This window comes from Aspergillus heteromorphus (genome assembly GCF_003184545.1).
Source record: "Aspergillus heteromorphus CBS 117.55 chromosome Unknown BO70scaffold_32, whole genome shotgun sequence".
NCBI lineage: Eukaryota > Fungi > Ascomycota > Eurotiomycetes > Eurotiales > Aspergillaceae > Aspergillus > Aspergillus heteromorphus.
This window is the reverse complement of record NW_020290437.1, coordinates 256212-283125: the sequence shown is the minus strand read 5'-3', so window position 1 is coordinate 283125 and position 26914 is coordinate 256212. Positions and strand designations below refer to the sequence as shown.

Genomic DNA, 26914 nt, shown 5'->3' with positions numbered 1-26914 from the left:
CACTCATCTCACCCACATTGTAAAGTCCATCATACCTGACCGAAACGATGAAAGGACAAGATCTTGGTAAAGAAGAGAGCAACAAGCCAAAGATAGGAAATACAAGGAAGCCCCAGGATCGATCTCATGGCGCACGCTCGTAGACGGAGATTCTACAGATGACAGGAGAGGGGGGGAAAGGGAAGGAGGAGAAACCTGCACAAAGGGACGGGCCTGGATAAAGGCGGTGGAACTCAAGGCGGGGGTATAAATAAGTAGTAGGTAAGAAGAGAGAAGCCGTCGGGCTCCGAAACCCCGAGCTCAGAGTAGGGAATTCAGGCGTGCCTGGGCGTGGTGTTACTGTGGGGGACTGCTTTCTTCCCGGTTGGCATAGATTCGGTTCTTCTGGTCCAATGCCGCGGAAAGAGAATCAATATAGGTGCGGAATTTCACGATCTCCCGAAGCAGGTAAGAGGACTTCCGCTCCCAGTTGGCCAATGCCTTCGCTGCGTTGGGGTGCCGGGGGGAGAACGCAAGAATCATGGCGGGTCGGAGTTCGTTGTGCCGCTGCAGCTCATCCTCTACATTCTTCACGTATGTCTGCAGGGCTTTCAGCTGTTCGGCTTCGGGCAGCGCCGAGGCCATCATGCTTTGTTGCGGGGGAGCCCAGTCGCTGATGTGGACACGATCGGCCGGGAGTCTGGGCCGCACACCCTGCTGGTCAATGGAACTCCGGATCGAGCTTTGAATGCTCGGTCGCGCCCCGGAAGACGATGGCGGCGTTCTGCTGCTCTCGGCGGAGATGAGGGCGCTGTTGATGACGGCATCACTCCATCCGTACTCCATGTTACTGATGCCTCCAATTAGAGGCTCCTTGGAAAGCCTGGCACTCCAGTAATTGGCACTGGAGACGAACTCCCGGACAATCTCGGGCGTGCCCGCCTGGAAGAGATGCACCGCGCCGGTAGGCAGGCTGAGAGCCCACACATGTGGGCGAGACTTAGAATAGCCTGGAGGGGGGAGCGCACTTGCGATGGTTTGTCGCAAAAGGAATTTCCAAATTTCCTCCGCATTTTCCGTCCAATTCCCCCCTCCTACAACGACTCCGCCGGGATGCCGTTGCTTGGCCTTCTGCCGGAGGGTCTTCATGGAAGCATTGAAAGAGAACAAACGCATCCAACCTTGCTGTATGACAGCAAAGCATTCATTCCAGTTGCGATCTTTCGCCCTCTTGTCGACGGAGTCAAGGTGATGCTTATGCTTTAAGCTTCCTTCCTTGGCCCAGGGGGCACCGGCAAGTTGTAGGGTCTCATCTTCCAGAAGAGGTGTCGTCCGATCGACGTCCTCGGAGCTGGCAATCGAGTGGGCAGAGTCTTCGCGGATAATAGCCTGACTCAATGCATTTGCGAATCCTATCGACTGCTGGTAATCCCCGCGTGGGTAATCTGAACCAAAAGAGTCCACCGACGCCGATGTCAGCTTTCCCGACGAGTACTTGCTCCACGTACTGGAAGCAGAAGGGCTCCAGAGGGATGCCTGATCGTCTAAGCTGGTTCTGCTTGATCCCATGGTGGAAGGCGGGTACAGTCTAGCACGGGAGCGGGGTTTGGAAGACCACCGTGCTGTTCCATAGCGGGAATCCGCGGATCGACCGCGTGGATAGATATCTGAGCCGCTTTTGCTCACGGTGCTGGGGCTTCTGCGAAGGCCACTTGGATGAGGGCCAAGCAGGTTGTTCGATGACGCCCGCGGCCCTTCCTTCTCCACCTGAGCACCATACAACGGGAGCTTCTGCTTCTGGATCGAGGTATAGAAATCTCTCAGCACAGTTTCAACCTGTTGTTCCCATGCTCGCATCGTGCCAGAAAATGGCGTACTGATGAGGGGCCCGCTGTCACTTTCGGGATCGCCGGCCATCTTAACCGAAAGATCCGTCCGTGATAATCGGTTTACGAGCTTTGTAGGCGCCTTGTCTGTACGCTCGTCGGGGGCAGCCGACTGGGACCAATTACTCGAAGCCGGGTCTGGAGTCGGTGGTTTCGACTTGTTCGTTGATCGAGAGTTTTCGAGTGACGTCGCATCAGCAGCGACTCGATGGATTGTCGGCATCGTGTTTCTGACAAATTGACTCTTAGTCATCTTTTGATCGATATCCGCAAGGTGCAGGTCAGTGTTCAACAAAAGAAGCGAATAACAGATTGTGTGCACAACGTCTGGCGAAAGTTAGATTCACCGCGATAGAGCGAAGGGTCAAAGACAGAACTGACCTGAAGCCTTGAAGCTATGACGCGGGTTGCATTGGCACCACCTTTGTGAAAAGGCATCCAAAACTCTGTCCACTTGCTGTGTTTCGCCTTTTAATATCAGCCGAGTACAAAGACTTCGGAGGGCTGCGAGAATATTGAGATTCGACCAGTCAAAGAAATCCATATATGCTTTTCGAATCATGGAACGATCCGGATCACCAAGCCATGCTGCGGCAGGCTCGCTTCCCACGACTTGATCCTGGCTATCAAAGAGCATCTGCGCCTGTTCTCTTTCCGAAGTAGTTGGCTCATCGGCGGCAGCATCATCAACTTTGGAACCGATCAGACCGGGGGGCTTTGGGTCTGTTGCTGAGGATACGGCTGCCGTTTCAGAAGCCGTATAGTAGTTTGATATTTCCGATGTTGAGGGTCGTGGTGAGATATTAATACCAGCGGCGGGAGTGGGGAACTGGCCAAGGCCATCAAGGCCATCTTTATGCGAATCAGAAGCATGGGTATTCTTGGCTGCTTCGAGCTCCTTCGAATTGGAACGAAGGGCGTCCTCAGAGCCATCTGTGGGAGCCGCACTTGTGTTCGAGAAATTCTCCACGACGGGCGAGAGCGAAGAAACAGCTGTTTCCAGTGGCCTCAGCAGGCTCAGCTTACCCTGCAAAGCAGCAAACTGGTCACCATCCACGGAATCCATGTCACTTCCACGCGATGTAGCACCGTCCCTAGACGCCGGCTGCTTTTGTTGGGTATCGACCGATGGGATTGGATCTTGACCGCCAGATCCAATGATCGGCTCTTCGTCTCCGCTGCTATTCCCCAAGAATGACGTATCGTTGGCACTTCCCAACAATATTGCAGGATAAAGACTATATTTGGCTTTTGATTGCCCTGAAGGTGTGAGCAGACTTGCCCTCTGATTCTGCATCAGTGCCGCTTGAGCCTTGGTGCCAGCATCGTCTGGCGCAGCTCGTAAATCCAACGGTTTGTTGGGCTGATTCGACCTTGGGGCACTAGGGTCCACTGTGTAAGGATTCATTGCTTTTTTCAAGCTGCTGGCCGGACTAGGTTCTGACCTAATAGAGTCTATCGCCTTCTGACCTGCGAGCTCTTGAGGAAGCACGATCGGAGGTGGTGCGCTTTCAGCCACAGACTTCTTCCGCCGGCGGAAGAAAGAAGACTTCTTAGTCACTACCTGATGGCTTCCTTCACGGGCTGCATTGAAGCCCGCCGGACTATTCTTGAGCGGCTGCCTCCAACTCTTTGTACTTGGGCCTAGCCCACTGGACTCTTTGGGATCGTTTTCTTGGGTGAATGAATAATCCGAATGATTAAAATTGGAAGGACCAAAATTAGGAACCTTGGCGGAGCCGAATACTCGCTGGAAGAAACCCGGCCGTTCTTTTGCCGGGACTGGGTCAGGAGGTGGCGGAAAAGCCGTTTTGTTGAATGAAATGGTCGGACTCGGTGCAGGGGGGTCAAGTGAGGCCGCCGGGATTACTGGCGGAGGTTCCAGACCCGAATTCCCGATATTTGTAATATTAGGTTCCGGGCTCCTGGCAGTTGCAGTACTAATATTCTCCGGGCCAGTTTTCCTAGTATTATTTGTTCGTGGAGACTTGATACTATTTCTTCGTGAGGCCACAGGGGTCCGTGAGTGTTGAGGATTAAGAGACCCTGCAAATTCTCCTTGCGACGACAAATGGAACTTGCTTGGTCCGCTGGGAATACTGGGTGTAGGGGCTGTATCAAAATCATCAAACGTAAAAGACCCGTAATCGACAATTGGGTCGGAAAAGGGAACGAATGTCTGTCTGGTACCGTAGTCAAAGCTCGATGAGCGTCTTTCATCGGTGGATTCCGCCCGACGACGTTGTAAGGGAGGTCCAAAGTCCGCGTGTGAAGAGGAACTTCCTTTGCTCCCATTTCTAGTGGCGTGAGCTCCTGCAGCGGCTGAAGAGCCTGCTAGGTAATCAAAGATTTGACCGCGCGAACCAGTTCCTTCCCGGCTGCGAGGTCCCCCGAACTGCTTCAGACTAGAGTGGTAGTTCAAGCTGCTGTTACTCCGACGGCCTCGTGCAGGCGGAGACGCAAAGCCCCCCGTACTATCCTCGAAATTCCCTTCCACGTCCGATGACATAGAAGATGAAAAGGTATGGCCCCGGTAGCGTCGTTGAGCAAACGAGTCTTGCGAAGTGCGGCCGTATAAATCCGTTTCAAAAACCGAATTAAATAAACGGTAGTCATCCAGCACAGAACCCGACGCAAACTGGTCTAGAGAGAGGAGCATGTTATCGACGATTGACGTGCGGGCGGCATGTTTCGGGGACAGCGACAAGTCGTGGGGATCTCGTTCGTCGCCGGAATTATTGCTGTCATTTGCATTATCTGCCGGGTTGAAGTCATCTAGAAACGTCTCTCGTACGGAAGGTTGAGAATGAGCCCCCCTCTTTGCGGATTTGTCATTCGCAGCTTCGGAAGGGGGTGTTTGTGGTAGACTATTTGTATGCTGCGGAGGCATTCTGAGACTGGCTAATCATGCGATCCGGTCTATTGATGATGGAGGTCTCCTGACATGCGTGGCATTGAAAACAACAGTAGCCGATAGAGTTTGAAAAGGTTGTCTCCAGACTCCGAAGCACCGCTGCCATCCACGATCGATGCGCTGGCACCCAGTCGTCCCGTGGGTGCAGTCACCAATAGGCGAAAGCCAGATCCGTTCCCTGCAGTGGTGTGCGTGGGGCGAGTCGACGTATAAGAATTGCGAAATCGAATCGACCGCGTTCAAGGCACAGTCAAGGGTGATGTGTATCACTGGGTGGTCATTGCGTGAGGGGGGGAGGGGAAGTGATTTCGCGGTGTGTAAGGGGGTTTTAGCTCAACGCTGTAGCTGGTCGCTGGACGGGACGAGACGAGGCGTGTTGGACGAGCCTGCTAACGTTCCATAGAAAATCGATTAGCAAGACACAACACCAGCAAAGGACACACGAAAAAGGGAAAGGAAAGAAAAATGGAGACAGACCAGTGAAGGCCGCACGGTGGTCAGAAAACGAACGAACCGGGAACTAATAAGCGATGGTGATCGTGGGGTCGTTGCCACGATAGGGTGGAGGAAGGCGGGCAATCGAATGCTTGGGGTATCAGTTGGCAACGAGAGAGGGACCGACAGGGGAAAAAGAAAACAAGCACAAGAAAAAGAAGAGTTTGTAGACAAGTCCTAGACTTGAGATAGCACAGGAACGGCCGACGAGGTGCTGCATGGCTTCTGAAGTTCAGGGATGGCCGTGGTCGCCGCCAGCGCAGCTTTCGCTTTCGACTAGTGGTCACTAGTCGCCCGGGTTCCGGCCTAGAGTCTATTCTAGCGGCGATGGCTTCAGGGGCACCACCACTGCTGCTGCTGGTGCTGCTGCGAGAAGCCGCATGGAGGTATCATTCAGGAAAGGGTAACTGGATTTAAGAAGATGTTGTTAATTAGCAGGCCAAAACTACTGTATCCATACCGGCACCTGGTAGGTATGTACCGATGTTTGGAGCACGGTCGGAATGAAGCCGATAAATCGAAAAAAAATACACGTGATCGTAAGGCACCGTCTGTGATTGGTGGCCGGCATGACTAATGGAGTCCCTGCTTTTGGAAGGATCCTCGAGCTCGAAGAGCCAACGAAGTCCCAGTAAGCAGACAGATGCTATCAGTACTCCGTAGTTATACAAGGGGCCTGTCCAGCGTTGTGGGAAGACCTGCCATTAAACAAATTCCCCAGTTCAGCACGACTGAGAATAGAAGAGGAAAGTTACACGCGCTGCTGCACGGAAGGAAGTGCAATGCCCCAGCTGATCAGCTCACATCAGCTCAAGCTTGTTATAGCGATCATAAGGTAAAACTTTCGGGTTGCAGTCTATGCTTCTGATGGGCATTCACCGAGAAGATTGCAAGGCGTCGACTGTAAACTTCTTATGGAGTTGTAGATGACACTGGCTACGGAAGCTTTGACCAACTAGCAGAATGATGCCACAGAGACTGATTGGAGGACTGGCAGTCTGTGGTGGAGTTCATTGCACTGTGTACCCCGTACCTCCACCCAGAAAAGGGACTTCTTCACTTTGACACTTTCAGGCTTTGTGAGGGGGTCGATCATCGCGGCAGTCAAATTAGATTAGTGGAGGATCCGCGGCCGAGGTGGATAAGAATGCAAATAATTCCAGGACGAAATGCTTTGTTTAGTTGCTATACCGGTGTTAAGAGGTCATAGATTAGCACGGGAGAAGAAAGATTCTTTGTTGGGACTGGAGATCGGAACTAAGGGGGCATGATTGAGGACAGACAGACAAATTCACGGTATCTGATACTATAATTGAAGTTCATCGTCAAGGTACGGAGTGCGGGTATCAAAAAGGGTCCTCTGAATAGGGGCCAATGATGTTACACTGTAGGTACTCCGTATAAAGTGTACAAAGTAGGTAAAGGGGCCATCAACACATGACGATCCGCAGTTAGTCACCGTTATCAATCAAATAGTTACTACTCCGTAGGTAGGTAAGCAACTTAATTCACTGCCAGTTGTTCGCAAACGGGTTAATTAGCAAGGGGATTGCTCCAATGCAACTCGACATAGTCAAAGATTATCGAGGCCCCTTATACAGTGTTATTACCTGCCTGGGTCTAGAATCAGTGTCGGACGCATCTATCGAGGCATTGCATGAATCCTCTCCTGACTGAGCTCAGGGTTTATATGCAGTGAGCCAGCACACTTCCTTGTGACCCTCAGGGAGTCCAAGGATTTCAGCCACAGAGATGGTGTGGGGGAAGTCTTTGAGTATGCAGTACCCTTACTACGGACATAAGATCCGGGAAACCTATGTAGACAGTAGCAGTAGCAGGTGAGTGTCAGTTGGACTGGCAGGGATCTTAGTAGATAGGTTGGATGGAGTGCTCAAGTGGTCCACAGCCACGACCGTACCGAAAGCCGCGGCGCATGTACAAAGTACATAATTATTCCCAAGCGGAAAAATAATCTCCCCGCATCCCAATCCCCAAAATCTTTTCAATTCCACGACCAAGGGAATGCGTACCCAGGCACCCAAGGGATACATTGCATCAGCCGGCCGAGAACTCGCGCCACACGACATTCCACGTACGAATGATGTGATAGCCTGACATACAGATAGATAGATAGATAACATGGGGTAAACTAACACCCTTCCAGACTTCCAGTACCCAAGTTCCTAGATAGATCCTTCGAAATCACCCGAACAAAGAAAGGACCCCAAGTCCCCAACAACCAACTTACTTATATGACCAAACCAATGATATCGTCGTCTAGCAGACTAACACGCAATCACTTTGCAGCTAACTTGACTTACGGCCGAGCAGGACCCTCGGGTCTCTCGATCTCGGGCCGAATTGCCAAATAGACCCCAAGGAACCGATTACGGAATATCTCATGCACGAGCGCTAGATTGCCAGCACGAAAGATCTATTGGAGCAATGATCATGGGATGCTCGTACTATTGACATGGTATTCCATAGCACCGGGTTGGATTGGCCGGTGCGATGGCGTCATTCTAACACCGCTGGTGGCAAGTACCGTCAACGTAAATATCTGGACAAAACTCCGTACAAAGTCAGATATCTAGATAGATACGGAGGAGATATCTCTTCTGCTTAACGGGACCGTGCTACTGATTCGTCGGGTTTGAAGTAGTTTTCCTTACGGAGTAGATAGATACAATAGCGGCTGGCCTAGCCTGGATTCTGAGATGTCCGTGGGGACAGTGGGGTAGCTGGTTCGGTCGTGTGTTCTGCTTCATTTTACTTCTCCTCCACTATCTATCTATTATTCTGCCTTTGCGCCCTGTTATCTATCTACTCTGTAGATAGTATGTACTGTGCCCCCTAGATAATCTATTTATGTCTCAATGTCAATAGAAAGCGCCCCGGAGTTTGAACAGGGGGTACGGGTACGACCCTGTGTAGAGCCGACAGGCTACTGTCAGTTGAAAGTTATTTCTAGATGATACTAGGAGGAATTCCGGGCTCCTAACACAGTGTGTACATACCTAGTACGGAGTACCTAGAATCTAGATAGCATCACCAGCATGGCAGCCACAGGCATCATCATAGTCCGCTAGTGTAAAGATAGTGAGGTACGGTCCTCGTCTAATCCCTCTCTCCACCCGCCACCAAGATTGGTCGCTTGGATCGCGTGCCCACTGCCCACTGCCCACTGCCAACTGCCAACTGCCAACTGCCAGCCCTCGCTCCAGTTTCCGCAATTCGCAGTTCGCAGTCCATGGCGGGGACGGTCCGAATATCAGAATCTGGATGCCTTCGGCCGTTCAGCTCGCGCTTCATAGTGCAGAGTTCACAGCCAACCCCTATCTGATTGGAAGAGGGACCACGCTTCACCCCGTAATGCCGAGACTCCGTCACGCGTGCAGCCCCACCGCCAACCCTCGGCCAATCACTGCCTAGCCGGACGGACTCAGGTACTCCGTCGACTGGTTTCACCCGCGCATTGTTGATGAGGAGTCCAAAATAATAATAATCATAATAGTAAAACAATAATATAATAATAGATGATTCCATGGAGATCTCTGTCTGAAGCTCCTGTTTCTCCTGTTTCTCCTGTTTCACAATACTCTGTTCAAGGGTATCTAAGTGACACGCGTCGCCAAAAAAAAAAAAAAAAAAGGGCAAATCATGACCATCATTAAATCTGCACTCTACACTGTGAATCTATATAGTTGTTGTAGGCAAATACAAAGTCTTCGATGTATCTACCTCTGGAAGTCGCTCGAGGTGTGCCTGGGGCCCGATATCCATCTGCCTTGGCAGTAAGTAGTGGGCACGGAGTACCGCCCAGTAAACTTCAAAGGTTAGCGCGGTGACGACGCGGGCGGGTCCGAGTGGCTATCTGGCTGCTGTAGTGGCGGCCGCCGCGGTATCGGTCGTCATAGGTACCAACCATCCCAGGCGCAACTATCTTCTCGTCCACCGATCAGATTGTGAGTCCGGATAGGACATCCTGCCGGCTTTCTTGCTTTTCCCAGTTCCCAACCCACATCTTCCCTCAAGTTTCTGGTCGCCCTAATGCGTAACCCCCGTCACTCGCAGATGTTGCGCCAGAGCTTCGAGCCCAGGGCCAATAGGTAGCCGCCCCCGGATAAAGCTATTATCGCGCTTCTGCCAAGAGAGCAAGAAATGAATTTTTGATGAGGGCGGCACCGCCACGCCGGCGGGGATTGCCTACTTTGTATAGGACTTGCCCACTTCCCAGATAACCCCCCGGTGCGTATCTAGTGCCGCCGTGCGAAGTGGGAGGAATGGCAGAATGGCGAATGCAGACTCGCGTACCCGCCAGAGTGGGCCAGCCTCTACCCGATCCATGGTGGCTTCACGGTGGCTCTCTTGGCACAGCTGGAGAAATCCCATCCAGGCCAATCACTGCCTCTCAGGGGCCGTTCGAGTTGACGTTGGTCTCCGCTGTGATGGACATCGGCTGCTGTGGATCGATTTCACGCCGCGTGGATGGGGCGCTCTGGCATCCGTTTCGGGAGTTGGAGCCATGTCTCCTGAATGGCCAACTCAACAGGCGCGACGGTTAAGTTCTTATTCTCCCTCCTACTCCGGGGGCGTCGAAAAACTCAATGACATGATGCACGAATTTGCGCCTGACCGTCGGTTCCGAGAAAGCCATCTTCGCAGATAGGAGTGTTCGCCTTTTAATCCTACACAACACCGCGCCTGCTCCCTGCTCCCCTCTTCCCCGGACTCTCCTCGTCGTTCTGCCCGTCCGCGATGTTCCAATGTCCTCGTGGACTAGGATACTCTCCTGCGCCAGTCGCCTGCGCTCCAGGCTCTCGGGCCTCCAGGCCGTTGCGATTGGCGCTCTAATCAGCCTCTGCTACCTCTTCTATACCTTCGCTGTACCCCAGCTGCATAGGTTGCATTTCCACACAGACCTGAGTTGGTATGACATGGGATTGTATGGGTTTGGGCCGTCGCAAAGCTATGTCTCCTTCGATTATGATTCTCCCCTGGTACAGATCTCAGAATGGGAGTCTGGATGCGACCAGCGGTATACCTTTTTTGCGCCCAGGGGGGACTCCGTCGCCCAGCCGGGCCCCATGATACTCGACTCCAAGGGAGAATTGGTGTGGATGAAGCACAACTGGGAGGTAACCCAGGACTTCAAGGTTCAACGCTACCAGGACACTGATTATCTGACCTACTGGGAGGGGGGTGAAACTGAGGGCCGGGGTTATGGGTCGTGGTACATGGTACGTAACCCTGACAAGGAGCAGTATTCGGGTAGAATACTGACCTACTTTAGCTGGATTCCACGTATACCCAGCGGTATGTGATAACTCCCGTTGGGAACTACGGTGGCGATCTCCACGAATTTCAGATCACTCCCGAAGGAACGGCTCTCGTGACGATTTATGACCCGGTGCCGGCCGACTTAACATCGATCGGAGGCCCCGAGCTGGGTTGGATATATGATGGCCTCTTCCAGGAAATTGACATTGCCACTGGTGAACTCGTCTTCGAATGGCGCGCATCCGAACATTACCCCATCAACAGCACCTATGACAGCCTAAAGGAATCAGGAAGAACGCGGGGGTATGCCTTCGACTTCTTCCATATCAACAGCGTCGATAAGGATGATGATGGCAATTACATTGTCTCCGCACGACACACCCATTCGGTTAGCTGTATCGACAAGGACACTGGCGAAGTGCTGTGGACACTGGGTGGCAAATTCAATGAGTTTCAAGATCTCTCGGACGGGCAGGCTACCGGTTTCGCCTGGCAACACGACGCACGCTGGCACGGCAACGGCAGCCTGACTCTCTTTGACAACGCAGCTCACTCAGCCCATGACCCGGACCACGAAAGCCACGGAGTAGCCATCGAACTAGATGTTGACGCTCGCCAAGCAGCACTGCGCGCCGCCTACTACCACCCCCAATACATGAAGTCCGTCTCGCAGGGCAACGTACAGATGCTAGACGACAGTGGTCGCGTTCTAGTGGAATGGGGCCATAATGCGGCGTTTAGCGAGTACAGTGCGGATGGTCAATTGCTGTGCAATGTCCACTTCGGGGCCTCTGCCTTCTTCGGATTCGGGAGGGTGGTATCCTATCGTGCCTTCAAAGGCTCCTGGGTTGGCCGACCGCAGACAGTCCCGGATGCCGAGGTGACGGGTGACCACGCGTATGTGAGCTGGAACGGTGCAACCGAAGTAGTGGCATGGAGATTGGAAGCGTGGGAGTCGGAGGATTTCAACGACAACTCGTTCCGTGTGGTGGCCCAGTTTGAAAAAGATGGGTTTGAGACCGAGATCGAGATCCCGGAAGTTCTCCAGAGCCCGCTGTTTCGGCTTGCTGCGTTGGATGCCGACGGGAATGTCCTTGGCGTCACCGAGTTGCTCCAGAGGGAGCAGGGCAACAACCTCGAGCAGATCATGAGCCCGCACTATTGGATCATCGTGATTGCTTTTGTCATGAGCGGAGTCGGCCTATTCCTCGGTCTGTACACGTGCTGCGGGTGGGGTCGATATTTCCGCCGGTGTCGCTCTCGAACCAGTGAGTACCAACTAGTCGCTTTCAGTGATAGCGAGGGGTCTGTTTGAAGCGTTGCTGCTCTGGGGCACTACGCCTCGGAAGGCGTGATGTCCGCGGGTGTTCGAGGTGTTCGAGGTGTTCGAGATGTTCTTGGCCTGTTTCCCTTCCACCATCTTTGTTTGAGCGCAGTTCTGGATGGATTCTACCTGTATATATTGTCTTTGCACTGTACATATGATACCCGTGCTGTAAATGTGATTTTGCATGCGCTACTGGCCACTCTCCGAGATCTCTGACGGTGTTGCTAAGGTGAAGACAAGCAAGTACAAGCAAGTCCAGTTCAGGCAGGGACACACCAACAATGTGCTGAGTCAGCGCGAATTTCAGGCTCCCGGGCAGCGAGCGACCCCGGTTATCCACGGGGTTCGGGGCATTCCCCGCATGATGAGATGCAACAGATGCGCTCGCCGCTCCTCCTAGGTTAATAGATAAAACCCAGGGGGGTGTCCCCCCCCCTTGTTCTGCTTGTTCTGCTTGCTCTCCTTCCCATTTTCGGACTGCTCGCTATACCCACCACCGACACGATGGCTTCTCTCCGTCTCCCCAGAATCATACCCAGACCCCGGCGGTACTCTACCGCGGCATCCCCTTCCTCTCGTCTCAACCTGCCCATCGACTACAAATCAACACCGCTCCTCCACCACACCCCAGCGACTCTGTCCGATACGATCGACCTTCCGGAATCCTCCACCTCAAAGTCGATGAACCTCTACCAGGCAATCAACTCCGCCCTGCGAACCGCGCTATCCAGATCCAATCAGGTCATGCTATTCGGAGAAGATGTGGCATTCGGCGGTGTCTTCCGCTGCTCGATGGATCTACAAACAGAGTTCGGCTCGGAGCGCGTGTTCAATACCCCGCTGACCGAGCAAGGGATTGTCGGGTTTGCGATCGGGGCGGCCGCACAGGGCATGAAGCCCGTCGCGGAGATCCAATTTGCGGACTATGTCTTTCCCGCGTTCGATCAGATCGTGAACGAAGCGGCGAAGTTCAGATACCGCGAAGGAGCCACGGGGGTTGACGTTGGCGGGATGGTCGTGAGAATGCCTTGTGGTGCAGTCGGGCATGGTGCTTTGTAGGCTATATCGGGGACGGTTGGTGGCGTGGATGCTAACGGGCTCGCTATCTTAGGTACCATTCACAGTCCCCCGAGGCACTCTTCGCGCATGTCCCTGGTGTGCAGGTGGTTATGCCTCGGTCTCCATCCCAAGCGAAGGGCCTCCTCCTGTCGTCGATCTTCGAATCCAAAAACCCGGTGGTCTTCATGGAACCGAAGGTGCTATACCGAGCGGCCGTGGAGCACGTGCCGAACGAGTATTATACCATCCCTTTGAATACAGCGGAGGTCGTGAAGCCTGGGAACGATGTGACCGTCATCTCATACGGCCAGCCCCTCTATCTCTGTTCCGCCGCGATCAAGGCTGCGGAGAGGGCTCTGGGTGCCAGCATAGAGCTGATCGACCTGCGCACGATTTACCCATGGGATAGACAGACCGTTTTAGACAGCGTAAAGAAGACGGGACGAGCCATCGTGGTGCATGAGAGTATGATGAATTATGGCGTGGGCGCCGAAGTCGCAGCCACTATCCAGGACGGTGCGTTCTTACGCCTAGAGGCGCCGGTTAAACGGGTGGCGGGATGGAGTACACATACAGGACTCGTCTATGAGAAGTTCATCCTCCCCGATGTTGCCAGTGAGTGCAAAACTCTGTGTCCGCGAGCCACCACTAACCCATGGCAGGGATATATGATGCTATCAAACAGACTCTCGACTATTGAGCGAGAAACCCCTTCACATAACATCCGTCACCCATGGGGATATTGTACATACCGGAACCAATGCAGAGCCAGATGCATACAGTATGATGATGATTCAATCCAACTCGCGACCTGTAGGCGCTTCCTGGTGAAGCAGGAAGTCATTTTCCAGCCAGACCTGGGGGTTTTCATTTGATTCGTCATGACTCGCATATAATTCATAATTCACATCAGCCACGCAGTGTAGGAACATAAGTGCTTCCTGGTATTGTAAGAATCCTCACTCAACTGGGGACAGTGGGCACATTGCGCAATTGCGCTTCCAAGATATCACATACTAGCACTGATCCGTACACTGTAGGGGTTATCGGTAAGGCACAGAAATGTCATTGGAAGCTGCTCAGCGGCAGTTCAGCACAACCCCACTCATTAATACTTTCCCTTCCCCCCCAGTGGTCAACCGCCGGGTGTGATGGAGGGAGCCGTGCGTGCAGGGTGGGCGCGTAAACCCACCAACGGCCGGCGCGGGATGGCTGTCACAGCGCGATCACCAACTCTTCACATCCGTCACATCCAATCACCCCCGACACTCAATCATATCCTGTGTGTCCGTCTCCTCTGCCCCCTTCCTTCTTATTCCAGCATGTTTCCCTCCTGCTGTAAGACTTTGCAGCCTCATTCCTCACCCACAGCATGTCTGCGGCTGCTCCTTAACCATCCCATCTGCTGCAATCCCCAGATCGAGTAGGGGCCTCCATATAATGACCTACCTGCTGCCTCTCTTTGCACTACTTCCCCGCCTCATTTCTGCTGCGGCTACGACTACTGCTACCACTGCTGGCTCCAAATCCCAAGAGCAATCCATCTTCCCTCGCCGCAAAGGTCTGCCCACCACACCAGACCTGAATCGATCCCTGCTGGCCATCCAAATCGGAGGCATTGTCGGCGCCTACGTGATCTTTGTGGCCATTCTCCTCAGTCTGCTCCTCTTCGTGGGCCGCCGTCTGCGACGAGCCGTCCTCGCCTCCAACTTCTCCCTCCAGGTCGAAATGATGAAGCCAGTGAAACCGCCTCCGAGCATGGACCCCAGTCCCATCACCCCCATCTCCATCAGCCTGCCCAGCCCGGGCCCCAGAAGCTTCGGCCGGTCCTGGAGCAGCCTGGGCAAGGCCCCTCGCTCCCAGGCTCACATCTCCGGGAACAACAGCGTTGCCACCATCGACGAGTCCATCGTGGCATCAGACCGCCGCAAAGCACAAGAAGACCTCGAGATGCTCTATGCCGCGGTGATGGAGCATGACGCCCAGAAAGAAGCCGAAGCCGAAGCCGCCGCCTCCTCCACCACGCCCACAACCGCCCGCGGCGCCAACAACCAACACCATCATCCCCCCGACGAAGAGAAAGATATCCCCTCACCAGACAGCATCCCCACCAACCCCTTCACAGACCGATCATCGGGGCCCGGCTCTACAGCCAACAACTCCCCGCTCCCCCTCCCCCTGAGCCCTCGAGCCAGCAGCTCACGTCTATCCCGCATCTCCTCGCTCTCCCTCTTCAACCTCAAATCCGACTCCCGGCAGCAACAACCCCAGATCCCACTCCAGAACCAACAACCCCAACCCTCCACCCCCTCCAGCAAGCTCCGCTCCCCGCGCCCTTCCCCCTCCGCAAACTCTCCATCTCCTCCCCCATGGCCTCCCCCTCCTACCCCGAAACCCAACCCCCCTCACACCCCGCCACTACAACCCCGCGCGGCCCCCACCCGTGCCCCCGTCCCAACAATCCCCTCAAGCTCAAACACTCACCTCCCCCAACCCCCGACTCCCCGCGACCCCTACACCAACACCACAACCACAATCACAACCCAGGCCCTCCCTCCTCCCACCTCCCGCGCCCCGCCCCTCCCCACTAACGCTAACGACCCCCACGAGCGCCAACAACCCTGACCGCAGCTCCTCGTCCCTCCCCTTCCGCGACGCCTACCCGCTGCAAAGCGCGCCCGCCACCAAGCTGACCGTGCTCGAACGGCCCGTCAAGCCGCTCAACGGGCCCCGCACCGGCATCCCCACGCCCTATAGTCCCTACATGCCGTTTACCCCCGTCACGCCGTTGACCCCCAGTCGTATGGTCACGAAGCGGCAGCGCAGACGCGAGGGGAAGGAGAGTGGGCTGAAGGTCCTGAATGAGGATGATATGGTTAGGGATGATGGGGATATGTGGGGGTATTAGTATTTTTTTTTTTTTTTCACTTTTCTGTTTGGACTTTGTTTTTGGTCTGGTCTTTCGTTGGCTTTGGATTTGGGTTGGGTTGGTTTGGCTTTGGGTTTGGGGACTGGCTTGTTGGATCGGGTTGGTTGAGGATGGGGGGTAGGAGAGGGGGGTATACCAAGGAGTATCTAAGCTGGTAGTATCCCTCTGGATGATGTGTGATGTGTGATGTGTGATGTGTGATGTGAGATGTGTATGCGCTATGGGCGTCATGATATTATGTTTTTTTTTTCACGTGTTGTGATGTGCTACTATGCTATGCTGTACTGCTTTCATTGGACATGAGGCAGGCTTAGTCAGGTCCTTTTTTTTTTTTTTTTCTTTTTCTTTTGTTCTGCGGATGTTCTCCCCACATATTATATTATTCTATGGAGATGATAGGGATCTATCATGATTGCAATCAAGAAAGTTTCGGGCTTGTTACTAAGATGACACACGGCCTATTGGGAGTGCGTGTATGTATGTATGTATCTCTCCATATAACTAGGTAGATAGGTAGATGGGTAAGTAGACATGGAAACAGAAAGACATGTTCTCGTGATATCATTCAAGCTTTAAATCCATCATTCATCCCCAATCATTAGAACTTCGACTGCACAACGCCCCCGCGTCAGGGCCCGAGCCCGAGCAGTCACAGGACCCACACTCTCTATGGCTATGGGCCCGCCGAAGGACACTGCAGCCCGTGGGTTCCCATAGCAAACAAAACGCTCTCTCACACGTCTGAAAGACACAAGATCTATAAGATCTATAGCGGAGGAAGACGGGTGTGGGTATCTGGTTCGAGAAATCGAATCGGTTCGGTTCGGCGCTGGGAAGGCAAGAAGACAGTGGGAAGGAATAAAGGAAGAAAGTCCGGCCATCAGGGCGAAGAAAACTCCTTGAGGAAGGAATCAAAGGACAGGCGACTCCCACGCATCCCTCCGGATTCTCATCAAAGCTGACTGCTTGTGCGGAAACGCGACTTCTCCTTCCTTGTAGAACCCTCCTTGTTGAAGGTAGTTGATCACCCTGTTCACCATGCAGTTAGTATCTACCCAACAATGCAGATTTATGTGTCCAAGACAAGAATAAAAACAAAGCTTACTTCGCGTTATCCACCCGCGGTTCCAGAACCACTGACTGAGTCCGCGAGTCCGCCAACCAGCAGTAATGGACAAGCGCGCTCAGCCAGACCGGCACATATTCAGGACCCCGGAATTCAGGCTCTCCGACCAACAGGTGGATGCCCCGGTCGTAATTGTCCGCACCACCAATCAACGGGCCCAGTCGGTCCTCTTTCACCCAGTATAGTTCGAAGTATCCGAAGGGCTTGCCGTCCCAGCAGCCGATTACCGGGAAACTGTGTTTGCTGTTGAGGTTGGTGCGGAGGAAGTTTTCTTGGTGTTCGATGGGACCGGCTTCGCCCCACGCTGCGTTGACGCGGGGGTCGTTCATCCATTTGTGAAGGATTTCCAGGTCAGAGGGGCCCGTTGTCAGGGGCTGGTCGAGGCTGCTGGTCGAGAGGTTGAGGGTGTGGTTTCCTGATCCGCCTGCTGGGAGAGATGCCGTGCTGGATTTCATGGTGGGGGGGAGGTAGGGGGTCCGAAAAGAGAGGTATTTCTGGACGCTAGGAATGTAGCGGATATAGAAGACGTCGCCTTGGTGTGGTGGTTTAGGGCGGATAGGGTGGTGGATACCGTTGGTGAAGGTATACTGGGTTGGGGGCGGAGGGAAGTACGTGGGAAGATGGCTGGTGGAAGCGAAGGGGCCCTCGTTGGGCATGTAGTGTACCGTTTCTAGACCGGCGGCATTATTGAGGTAGAAGCTCTCGCGCGAAGGAGAGGCCATGCGCTGCGCAAAAGGTGAGCCGGACACGGCTTGCGGGATGGTCTGCGGACTGAGCGTGAAGACGAATAGGCGGGGATCGATCTGCCAGAAACTGCGACGGCTGATGAACATATTAGACCAGGCCTGCGGGTCGTAGGGCTCTGCGCCGACGGAGGAGTCCTCTGAGGCTATGAGACCCATCCGTTCTAGCTTCTGTAGAAGTGTGCGGCCCTTGAAAAAGCCTTCGCGCTTAATATACACACGCCAGTCGCCTTTAGGTTTTCCAGAGTCTGGGGTCTTGGAGGAGGCATCGGTCCGTAGGTGGCAGTCGGGTTCGGGCTCGTGGAAGTACCACCAAAGTGTAACCCAAAGCATCATGGCGATTTGACGAGTGGGCGAGCTGACAGGTTTGTAGTCGCTGCTGGGTGGATCGACGATGTAGGAGATATAAAGCGAGTCATCGCGCAGGGTGGGCGAGGTGAACCGGTGGTCGTCTTCCGGGGTGTCGCGGGCTCGACCACGGTCGTCATCGCGATCGTCAACTTTAGACTCCTGGCGTTGGGTGGATAATACAATGTTCCAGCCCGGTAAGACGACGGAATGGCCTGGGTTCACATCGTTGGACTTGAAAGTGGCGCCGCCGAAGACGCGGGCAACGACGAAGGACTGCCCATTGGGCAGATGGCATATGTGATTGCGCATAATGCCAGCGATGATGCGAAGCCAAACTACAAGAGTAGACAAGGCAAGAAAAAACAACGAGGTAGAGGGAGGGAGAGAGGGGGGAGGGGGGAGGGGCAAAAATATGAAGGCGAACAGAAAGTGGGATGATGGGCAGGACCTGCCCACTAGTTGCTAGTAAACAGTAATTGCCCCTCACTAGTAATGACGAGTGTGCGGCATGACAGCAAACCTTCTTCACCGGCCTTGCGCGAGATCCTCGGACCTCAATCCAGACCAGGTCCTGCCTGGCTTGATCGCTGCATGCTCCAGTCCGATCAGAGACTGCTGCAGGGGGTTTCGAGAGGAAGAGAAAGGCGAAAGGCGAAAGGCGAGAGGCGATCGCGCGAGAGTGACAGGTCACATGATCTGTCAGAGGATGGCTGATGTCACCGTTCGCCGGAGGGGTCACGTGCGGGCCGGATCTTGACCCCGCGACCGACTTTCAACCTTCTACCGTCTGACATCTGTCCCGGTTGCGAACCGACAAAACAGGTTCTCTAGTGGCTATGACGGGATTGAATTCTCGATTATGATGATGATGATGATAATGATGTAGGTATCACATTAACTGCATAAGCTCATGGGTTTCCATGGTGTTTTGGGGTATTGGGATATAGACAGGAGATTAATGTAAGTACTAAAGGGCAAGGATGCGACCGCGCTAGAAAGTGAAACCCTAGCCACGATTCATATCCGACAGGGGGGAGGTGAACGGCGGAATGGCAATTATACCGACGTTCGGACAGAGAGCAACAACGGTCATTCCATCTAGAAAACCACGCCCTTGACCTGGGGAACCTTCTTCAGGTCAATGTTCTTGATCATCATGGTCCAGATGAAGGCGAGAACCATGATACCCGTTCCGACAGCAAGCATTCTCGTCTGGGCGTATCCGTACGCCCGCTGGATTGCAATCCGGGTTTCCGACCCAACGGGGTAGCTCAGCTGGGTGTCGATGTCCTCGTAGATGTTGTAGAAGTTGTCCATGGCGGACTCGGGGAGGTACATCCTCAAAGCATTCGGGTAGGTGTTCTGCCAGATAGCACTGGAGATGGTGGCGCCCATGCCGTCACCGACAGTGCCAACGACGTTAAGCAGGGCAAGCGCGGCAGCAAAGTGCTGGTGGTCGACGGCAGCCAGGATAGAGAGTTGCTCAACAATGATGAAAACACTGCCACCAATCGAGATGAACACCTGACACATGACGAGATAGCCGACGGACTGGTTCGGGCGACGGAAGTAAATCATCAAGCCCTGGGCGAAGATGTAGAGCGGAACGGCGACCCACAGAGTCCACTTGAAGCGGCCAGTCTTCCGGATGGCGATACCAACAAGGATCAGTAATACACCAGACACCACATCAAAGGTGTTGCCGACATATCCAGCATCAGCCACGCTCAGGTCATTGACCACTTGCAGGAATGATGTGAAGTAGTTGTCCCAGCAGTAGTAGCAGAGCTGATACGTGGCGTCCAGCAAGCACGCACCCATGACTGTCCGGTTGTAGAGGAAGCCAAGTTGGAACAGGGGCTTGGGGGCAAACCACTTCTCATAAATCAGGAAGACAAAGAGCAGAACAAACCCAATGACCAGCATGACAATGATATAGGGCGTGTCCCAGCTGCTCGGAGCGGCGCCGGCGATATCGAAGGGCAGGAAGAACAGGACCAGACCGGCGGAGAAGAGGAAGACACCAGCAGCTATCCAAGGTTAGTGTTCCACACCGCATCATGAAGGGTTCATGTCCTTACCATCGAACTCAATGATATAAAACCAAATGCTCTGAAGCATCGTGCGGCCACTCTTTTCCTTGACATACGTACCCGCCTTCTGGGCCTGGCGGATGTTCCACTTCAATACTCCGTACAGAGGAGCCGCGACGATGGGGAGGATAATGGCAAAGATACCGAAAGGCCACCGCATACCAATACCATTTGCACCCAGAGCATCGTCCGCTGCCTTGGGACCAGCAAAGGCCGTGATGATATAGGGAGAGGATGTGAAAGCGTAGGCCAAGCCTCGGCTCTTCAACATGGACGCATCGGCCGTGATGACATCCACACAATATGTCATTCCGCCGAATCCGAGAGAGTAAAACACCTAGCCAACTGTCAGTACTGGTGGTCTTCAAGTAAAATCGCCACGGCAGTCTCACATATGCAGCACAGAAAGTGGCAAGGTTGTTGCAGGCCGCCATCATGATCAAACCAATGGTAGCGCAAATGGTCATGAAAAGGAAGCCTTCCGCTCGACCCCACAGATCCATCATCTTTCCGACGGGGACGTAGCAAGCAGCCGTGATAGCATCCGCAACGATATAAATAGTGTTCAGCAGCGAGTGCGCTTCCCATGCACTGGAAACATAGGGAAGCAGACTGGCGAGAATCTCGCTTTGGAAGGCGTTGGTAAAGTACAGCATCCAAATACTGTTGATCAGTGAGTAAGATAAACTTAGGTTTTCAGCCGGGGAAAGAAAGCATACTTCAAGAACACCGCACACAGCGACCACTTGCTCCAATTTTTGGTCATGGCCTCCATGTCTCGAACACCAGGCTGGAGTTCCTCCTCGGGGGTCTCTGGCAGTTCCCCCTTTCCGTCGCCATTGCTTTCAGCAATAGCAACATCGGAAGGAGCTCGTTTTTCGTCCTCGGTCAGGTTCACATCAATCTGGGTGACGGTGTTGTCCGTCGTCTGACGACTGAAGGGATTCGTGAGCCCCATCTTCTTTGACTTCAGGATGAAGGACAGATGAATGAGAAAGAAGACCAGACCTAGCCAGCGAGCGAGGAAATCTCTACCCTTATCAATCACACCTGGCGTTAGCGCCCCCGCCGGTGCACTGATTGATAAATCGCCGAAGACGGCTACCAAAGTAAACAGGCGGAGCTAACACCGCTACTAGCCTACTCTAGTCATGCCGCGCAAGCCGAGAATCAGATAGCTCCTGGACTTCGAGCCCTGATTCGTGGATTGTCTCGGAGGCGACCCACAACGTGAAAGGATCATATCTGATAACTTTCTTCGCGGTTGCCCATACGTCCCCATCCGTCTTCCCCTTCGCACCTCGTGGAGGGCGGGTCCGAGAACCGCATGAAAAATTTTTCGCAAAGGCATCGCTTCGACGTTCGACAAAGTGATCGAGATACCGATTGTGACACTCATGGTGGATGAATCTGACCCGAGTTCGGAGCTGGCCTCCACTAATGGACTGGTTCCAACCTTGGAGAGGGGCTAAACTGGAAAGTGGGAAGCAACAGAGAAGGTGGTGCGATATGATACGGCCGCTTATTGGTTCTGCCCTAGCACTAACACGTCCATTTTGCCGCCAACGGCCCGCATGGCCTGAATGAAAATGACCGTCGAGTCATTGACGAGGATGTGGCCATCTGATTAGATTGGCTGTCGGATGGGATCCTCTTTGGCGTCCAGTGGCGCTCGTGTCCTGTCCACTGTCCAGGGCTCCAGACAAGTTGTCTCCGGAGCCAAAGAGGGGAAACCATTCTAGTGGCGTGATTCGGCAACAGTTTGCATCGCAATGTTACCAATTACAAACAGAAATTCGCGCAAGGGCCGTCGGCTGCCCGCAAGGAACAGGGAATTCGCTTGATTTCTGCAAGCACAGAGCTTTTTTTTCTGTCGGCTAATCACTAACCCCATCACCGAAGAGGGGCGTGGGTTAAATTTTTTCGAGTGAAGTGGTGTATGACTATGGAGTCATGGACAAGTCATAGCTTTTTCTTGGAAAAACTCCACTGGAATTAGACAGTGGTTAGTTAGTCTAGAATTGAAGATGAACTCTGTGTCAAAATTGCGGACAAATGGAACTGTGGAACGCCCACCTCCAATATGGATCGCGTGGTGTCTCAGATTTTCTCCCACGTACGGAGTACTTAGACGCTTGTTAATGCTTTTTTTTTTCTCGGGCTGAAATCCTTGCGTCTAGTTAGACTAGGTACCAATAAAGTTTGTTAGCATTAACAGGCCTCCATGGTTGGGTGGTTTTGAGATCATCCACAGTCATAATGTACAAAAGGCTGTACTCCGTAGTGTGTTGGGAGTATCCCAAGGTCTTTCCTTCCACAAACCTATACCATCGTCTTCTATCAGACGTAGTCTTCGAGGGCATCCACATATGTAATTGTAATACTTCTTTAAGGGGATGCGCTTGAAACAGCCCATCTGGATGTCTCTTGGCACCTTCATCTACTTTAGTCGAGTGTGAAAATATCGATGGTAGGATCTTATTGGTCCACCTTGACAAATACTATGATGCCACTACTGCTATCGCTTCTGCCCAAGTAATGGTATGTGTTTACTCGGAATCTGGTTGCCACAACGTCCTCAGATGAATGGAGTGGCAAGATTCCAAGGTTGGCTGATCAAATAATGATCTTTTCACACTCGACCAAAATTGGACCCAATCATAGGTGCAGTCTTGTGCTGAAAGCGAGGTGATAGAGGTCTCGATGTCGGGACATGTCGGGTGATGATGGATTCTAACTGCTCATTTCACTGGGATATCCCATACGGAGTAGAGGCCGAGGCTATGGTTTCGGCCTGCAAGCGACAAACAAGGCAGAGTTTCCCCTTTCTCAGAAGCCCACAGTAGATTCTAGGACAGCCGTCATGTTATCCCATCATTTCGCTTTCTCTACCAGTGAGGGCTAGATATGCCGAAGGTTCTTTTGGTCCTCTTGCTTTATCTGGTTCGAAGTGGTCCTTCCTTGAGTGACCTGAATGATCAAACCCGACCTCCTGTTTTCGGAGGCGCCGGCGGTCGCCTGGTCGTACTGGCGGTGGCTAAGGTGGGTCAGTGTTGTTTTTCAGCAGGAGAAGCATGACGACCTCAAGACCAGCTAGGCAGCGGTCAGCAGACGAAGAGCAGCAAGTACGTAACCTGTGATTAATATCAAATGATAGGATCGATTAGTGTAATCAACCCTACCAAGGTAAAGCAGATTGACCATGATCGTACAACCTCTTCATTTTCTCAAGGGAGCTTTGGATTATAAGGTGATAGTAAATTAAGTGATCGTGAAAGACTCCGCTGTAGTAAGTATACTTACCCGGAGCAGACGGTTTAAGACGCCATTTGTATACATGTTCATCCCATTTGTATACATGTCCATCAAGTTCATGGACTTCAAATGACTGGCAGCGAGGTTTGTGACACAGCTTTGACACTGATTTCGAAAACGTCTTTCAACACTAGAGGCTAGAATCGAGTTTGAGTATGTAACGAAAGCTTTGCTTTATGAAACCGCGAAGGCCGCTCAGGTGCAGGGTCAAGTAATCCAGGCAATGAAGGTTTCAACTGATCAGAGCAATGAAGCCATGACGTTAAATTTGTATTATGAAGCCACAAAGTCTGGTTGGTAGACTTGAGGTGGAGTTTTCGGTGTGGACGGAGTGCTTTGTAATACTGTGAAGATCTTCAAGTTTCCCAGGTCGATCGTCGTGGGGAATTGTCAGACAAGCGGAAGATCTACACCTGAAGGAACGGTTGAAAGCATTGATGTGGACTCCCTGTCTAGAATGGTGATATTGGTGCCTGAACCGTGAAGATGTTGAAGGGAAGTAGTAAGACTCGAAATCATGTTGATCCAGTCAAACGACCATATGATGCGGTTTTGTCGAAAGTTCGCAGAGTTTGGATAATGGAGAGGTTTCCAAAAAGCGAGGATTGGCAGAAATAGGTAGAACGGTGTATAGTGTCCAGCAAAGCGCACCAGGGAGAACTCATAATGTTTGAAGGAAAAGATGCTTGATGATATGAAAATGTAGTAACTTGGCGACAGAGGGAGAAGGCGCTAGACACACGTGACCTGCAGTCGAGCACGACAACCATCACGACTTGACTGTGTATGGTTGCTAACCTTTGTACAGGCTGTTATCATCCGGAGGGTTGAACGGAAGAATGCCATACGTGTGCAGGGGACGGCAGTCTAAGATGACTTTACGAGGATGTCGGACGCGATGCAGGTCTACCGAATGAAAAGCAAGGTCGTGAATATGGTGAATCGAGAATAGAAACTCGCATCGAGCTAGCACCACAGTAGCAATCAATATAGGAAGCCCATAAGCGGTGAAGCAAGTCTGGAGTTCTTCCCTCCCTGAGAAACGACCCTGAAAACTACCAAATAAGGGAAGTGCGGGGGAACGATCGAGTATTGCAAAAACTGCAACGGATGGGCCATATCAACTTACCTACTAGTAGTAGTCTAGTACGGAGTACGTACTCCGTACTATTCTTTACATATTCATTATCTACGAAGACAGATGGATAGAAAGCAGTACTGTTAAATCCAGTGGAAAAATATCCCGAACGGAAATCTGGCAACGAGGCTGCGAAACTGCGAAACTGCAATCTACCGAAGGAAATCCGGTTCGGCCGGGGCTAGACCAGATCTGGCCCGGATCGGCCCACCGGCGGTTTGGAATTCCCTCTCGGTATGATGGAGAAACAGTTCCTACGAGTCAGGGACTTCTACGCCCGGTGCTGTTGGGAGTGAACGCGTCCCTGCCCTGGTCTTGATTATTCAGTCCGGGGCACCAGTGCGTCCTTCTCTCTCCCTTCTCTTCACTCACTCCTCTTCTCTCCTCTTTCCTATTCTTCTCGCCGTCCTCGCCGTCCGACACAGCCCCTCCGCCCATCTCCTCCATTACGTTTTCGTCTGCGAAATGTGAACAGCAGTGGCTGCTGCATTACGGCTACTGCAGACTTGATCTGCTTTTACGGGGCCGACAAGACTCGAGAAAACTTGGCTGCTTGATGTGGAAAGCTGCTCATCGCGGAGAAAATACATCAACATTTGCTGTTCGCTGAAGAAATGGCAGGTACAATGAAAACAGGATAACACGAATAACAGGAGCCGCCGATCGCCCCCTTTCCTCCTCTCGCAACCCCTCCCTAGACATCGGTCTTGAATGATGTCAACCGCGCCTTGATGGCCTCCTCCGACTCGTCGGTATCCAACTGCCGCAGAACACCACAAGCAACATCATAGATCAGCCCGTGAATCTGGAGGCCGCGCTGCTCGATGGCCTCCAACACCACATTCTTCTGCTTCAACAGCTTAACGCCTTCCAATACATTCAGTTCGACCAGCTTCAGGTTGGCCTGTTCGGGCGTCATGGAATTCAACAGATCCAGGTTCTGCTGACGCAGCTGGCGCAGGGGCAGCAGCCAGGGATCCAGGATGCCCAGCTGCTTGTTGCCCAAGGCGGCAGCAACACCTCCACAACTAGTATGGCCCGAGAGGACGATATGCTTCACTTGCAGGTATCGCACAGCATACTCGATGACAGCAGAGGAACTCAGATCGCCGGCGTGCAGGATGTTGGCGATATTGCGGTGAACGAAGACATCACCAGGCTTGAGACCCAGAACCGTCGTCTCGGGGCATCGGGAGTCGGAGCAGCCAATCCAGAGGATCTCGGGGTACTGGCCATTCGCAAGCGTCGGGAACAGGGAAGGATCCTCCTTGGCAATCTGGGCTGCCCAGTCCTTGTTCTGGTGCAGAGCAGAGGTGAATCGGTCTGAAGAGGTACTGATATTAGCACACAGCCGGGATTCTGTGCGTTGGAATACAGGTCGGGTATGGCGAGTGGAAAGGGGAACGCTGGCGCGAGAGCCCGGACACACCCTCGTTCCAGGTGACAAGAATTTTGATCGCCAAAATAGCCTTGTGGAGTTCATGATGTGATAGGAAGGGGGCTATGAGGCAGAAGATGTCTCGGCACAGGGGGGGGGGGGCAACGTGGTCAGGGAGTTGAGGGGGAAGAAAAGGTAAAATCTGTGGGCCGCCGCTTTGCGAGTCCTATCCAGAAATGCCAAGAAGGGGGCTCGCACTGTTGAGTCACATACCTGTGGTGTTGGCCATGGTAGCTGGTTCAGGAAAATTTTGCGACAACGATTTTCGAGGTTTTCAAAACAAAAAAAGTCGACGGACTGCTGGATATTCAAGCAAATATTCTTCTCTACGCCGAGATTATGAAGGACGCTGGTCTGACTTCCTTCTCCCCGCCGGCAACGCTGGGGGGGAAAGCCGCTCTTCGGCAATGCGCCTCCATCCTCTGCAAACCCTGCAAACGTGGGTCACGTGACTCACCGGACACCCGGAGGTGCCATCGGTCAATAATGCGGTCTAGATGCGATGCAGCGCCGGACTTGTTGAGTGTTGAGGTTGAGAACGCGCGCTCCGTAGGTCCGTAGATTCCGTGCTCACCATTGGGATGCCATGCATATCGAGCAATATGCAGTGCCCCAACATCGTCAACCTGCTCGCTGTGCGCAGCTGAAAATGCGAGTTGAAAGCACTAACTAACTAACTGTATGAAGAGACAGACAGCGTATAGAGATGTAGAATCAAAGTGAACAGTCGAATATATTAATTTAATTTCCAGCCCTTTCCACCTGATATCCGAGAATCCTGTTCGATCAAATGCCTAGCCGCCGCGGTACGGACACTACGCAGTGATGCACAGAGAAGCCC

General features: G+C 53.0%; 7 protein-coding genes across 7 annotated transcripts; 3 read left to right on the top strand and 4 right to left on the bottom strand.

The window, feature by feature from the left end:
- Positions 1 to 187: 187 nt before the first annotated feature.
- BO70DRAFT_146280 (Sec7 domain protein) lies at positions 188 to 5015 on the bottom strand. Its single transcript, XM_025538160.1, has 2 exons — positions 2247 to 5015; positions 188 to 2192 (listed from the first exon to the last, which is right to left on the bottom strand). Exons 1-2 carry the CDS (start codon positions 4753 to 4755, stop codon positions 337 to 339), a joined length of 4365 nt encoding a protein of 1454 aa, XP_025395733.1. The 5' UTR covers positions 4756 to 5015; the 3' UTR covers positions 188 to 336.
- A 4980-nt stretch (positions 5016 to 9995) lies between these two features.
- On the top strand, positions 9996 to 12065 carry BO70DRAFT_390046 (arylsulfotransferase family protein). Its single transcript, XM_025546126.1, has 2 exons — positions 9996 to 10514; positions 10568 to 12065. The coding sequence occupies exons 1-2, from the start codon at positions 10041 to 10043 to the stop codon at positions 11867 to 11869; spliced, it is 1776 nt and encodes a 591-aa protein (XP_025395732.1). The 5' UTR covers positions 9996 to 10040; the 3' UTR covers positions 11870 to 12065.
- A 249-nt stretch (positions 12066 to 12314) lies between these two features.
- Positions 12315 to 13980, top strand: BO70DRAFT_344137 (2-oxoisovalerate dehydrogenase subunit beta). The gene is made up of 3 exons (XM_025541451.1): positions 12315 to 12936; positions 12993 to 13555; positions 13603 to 13980. Exons 1-3 carry the CDS (start codon positions 12386 to 12388, stop codon positions 13638 to 13640), a joined length of 1152 nt encoding a protein of 383 aa, XP_025395731.1. The 5' UTR covers positions 12315 to 12385; the 3' UTR covers positions 13641 to 13980.
- Positions 13981 to 14193: 213 nt separating this feature from the next.
- On the top strand, positions 14194 to 15848 carry BO70DRAFT_432424 (uncharacterized protein; the record flags this gene model as incomplete). The annotated part of the gene is made up of 2 exons (XM_025548318.1): positions 14194 to 15383; positions 15412 to 15848. Exons 1-2 carry the CDS (start codon positions 14381 to 14383, stop codon positions 15846 to 15848), a joined length of 1440 nt encoding a protein of 479 aa, XP_025395730.1. The 5' UTR covers positions 14194 to 14380.
- A 455-nt stretch (positions 15849 to 16303) lies between these two features.
- Positions 16304 to 18691, bottom strand: BO70DRAFT_344133 (GNAT family N-acetyltransferase). Its single transcript, XM_025541450.1, has 2 exons — positions 16975 to 18691; positions 16304 to 16898 (listed from the first exon to the last, which is right to left on the bottom strand). The coding sequence occupies exons 1-2, from the start codon at positions 18396 to 18398 to the stop codon at positions 16781 to 16783; spliced, it is 1542 nt and encodes a 513-aa protein (XP_025395729.1). The 5' UTR covers positions 18399 to 18691; the 3' UTR covers positions 16304 to 16780.
- A 282-nt stretch (positions 18692 to 18973) lies between these two features.
- BO70DRAFT_365713 (putative MFS siderophore iron transporter) lies at positions 18974 to 21185 on the bottom strand. The gene is made up of 4 exons (XM_025544142.1): positions 20902 to 21185; positions 20575 to 20845; positions 20171 to 20519; positions 18974 to 20119 (listed from the first exon to the last, which is right to left on the bottom strand). Exons 1-4 carry the CDS (start codon positions 21138 to 21140, stop codon positions 19188 to 19190), a joined length of 1791 nt encoding a protein of 596 aa, XP_025395728.1. The 5' UTR covers positions 21141 to 21185; the 3' UTR covers positions 18974 to 19187.
- Positions 21186 to 25329: 4144 nt separating this feature from the next.
- Positions 25330 to 26302, bottom strand: BO70DRAFT_355820 (carbonic anhydrase; the record flags this gene model as incomplete). Its single annotated transcript, XM_025541910.1, has 3 exons — positions 25330 to 25994; positions 26065 to 26136; positions 26287 to 26302. 3 exons carry the CDS (start codon positions 26300 to 26302, stop codon positions 25330 to 25332), a joined length of 753 nt encoding a protein of 250 aa, XP_025395727.1.
- Positions 26303 to 26914: the final 612 nt, after the last annotated feature.

Bases quoted from the DNA above. Each gene is read 5' to 3' on its own strand.
- BO70DRAFT_146280 (XM_025538160.1), bottom strand. From the start codon at position 4,755: ATGCCTCCGCAGCATACAAATAGTCTACCACAAACACCCCCTTCCGAA. The intron at 2,193-2,246 runs GTCAGTTCTGTC...AACTTTCGCCAG, and splicing joins TCATAGCTTCAAGGCTTCAG to ACGTTGTGCACACAATCTGT.
- BO70DRAFT_390046 (XM_025546126.1), top strand. From the start codon at position 10,041: ATGTCCTCGTGGACTAGGATACTCTCCTGCGCCAGTCGCCTGCGCTCC. The intron at 10,515-10,567 runs GTACGTAACCCT...GACCTACTTTAG, and splicing joins GTTATGGGTCGTGGTACATG to CTGGATTCCACGTATACCCA.
- BO70DRAFT_344137 (XM_025541451.1), top strand. From the start codon at position 12,386: ATGGCTTCTCTCCGTCTCCCCAGAATCATACCCAGACCCCGGCGGTAC. The intron at 12,937-12,992 runs GTAGGCTATATC...TCGCTATCTTAG, and splicing joins GCAGTCGGGCATGGTGCTTT to GTACCATTCACAGTCCCCCG. The intron at 13,556-13,602 runs GTGAGTGCAAAA...AACCCATGGCAG, and splicing joins CATCCTCCCCGATGTTGCCA to GGATATATGATGCTATCAAA.
- BO70DRAFT_344133 (XM_025541450.1), bottom strand. From the start codon at position 18,398: ATGCGCAATCACATATGCCATCTGCCCAATGGGCAGTCCTTCGTCGTT. The intron at 16,899-16,974 runs GTAAGCTTTGTT...CATGGTGAACAG, and splicing joins CCGCGGGTGGATAACGCGAA to GGTGATCAACTACCTTCAAC.
- BO70DRAFT_365713 (XM_025544142.1), bottom strand. From the start codon at position 21,140: ATGGGGCTCACGAATCCCTTCAGTCGTCAGACGACGGACAACACCGTC. The intron at 20,520-20,574 runs GTGAGACTGCCG...ACAGTTGGCTAG, and splicing joins CCACTTTCTGTGCTGCATAT to GTGTTTTACTCTCTCGGATT. The intron at 20,120-20,170 runs GTAAGGACATGA...AACCTTGGATAG, and splicing joins TTATATCATTGAGTTCGATG to CTGCTGGTGTCTTCCTCTTC.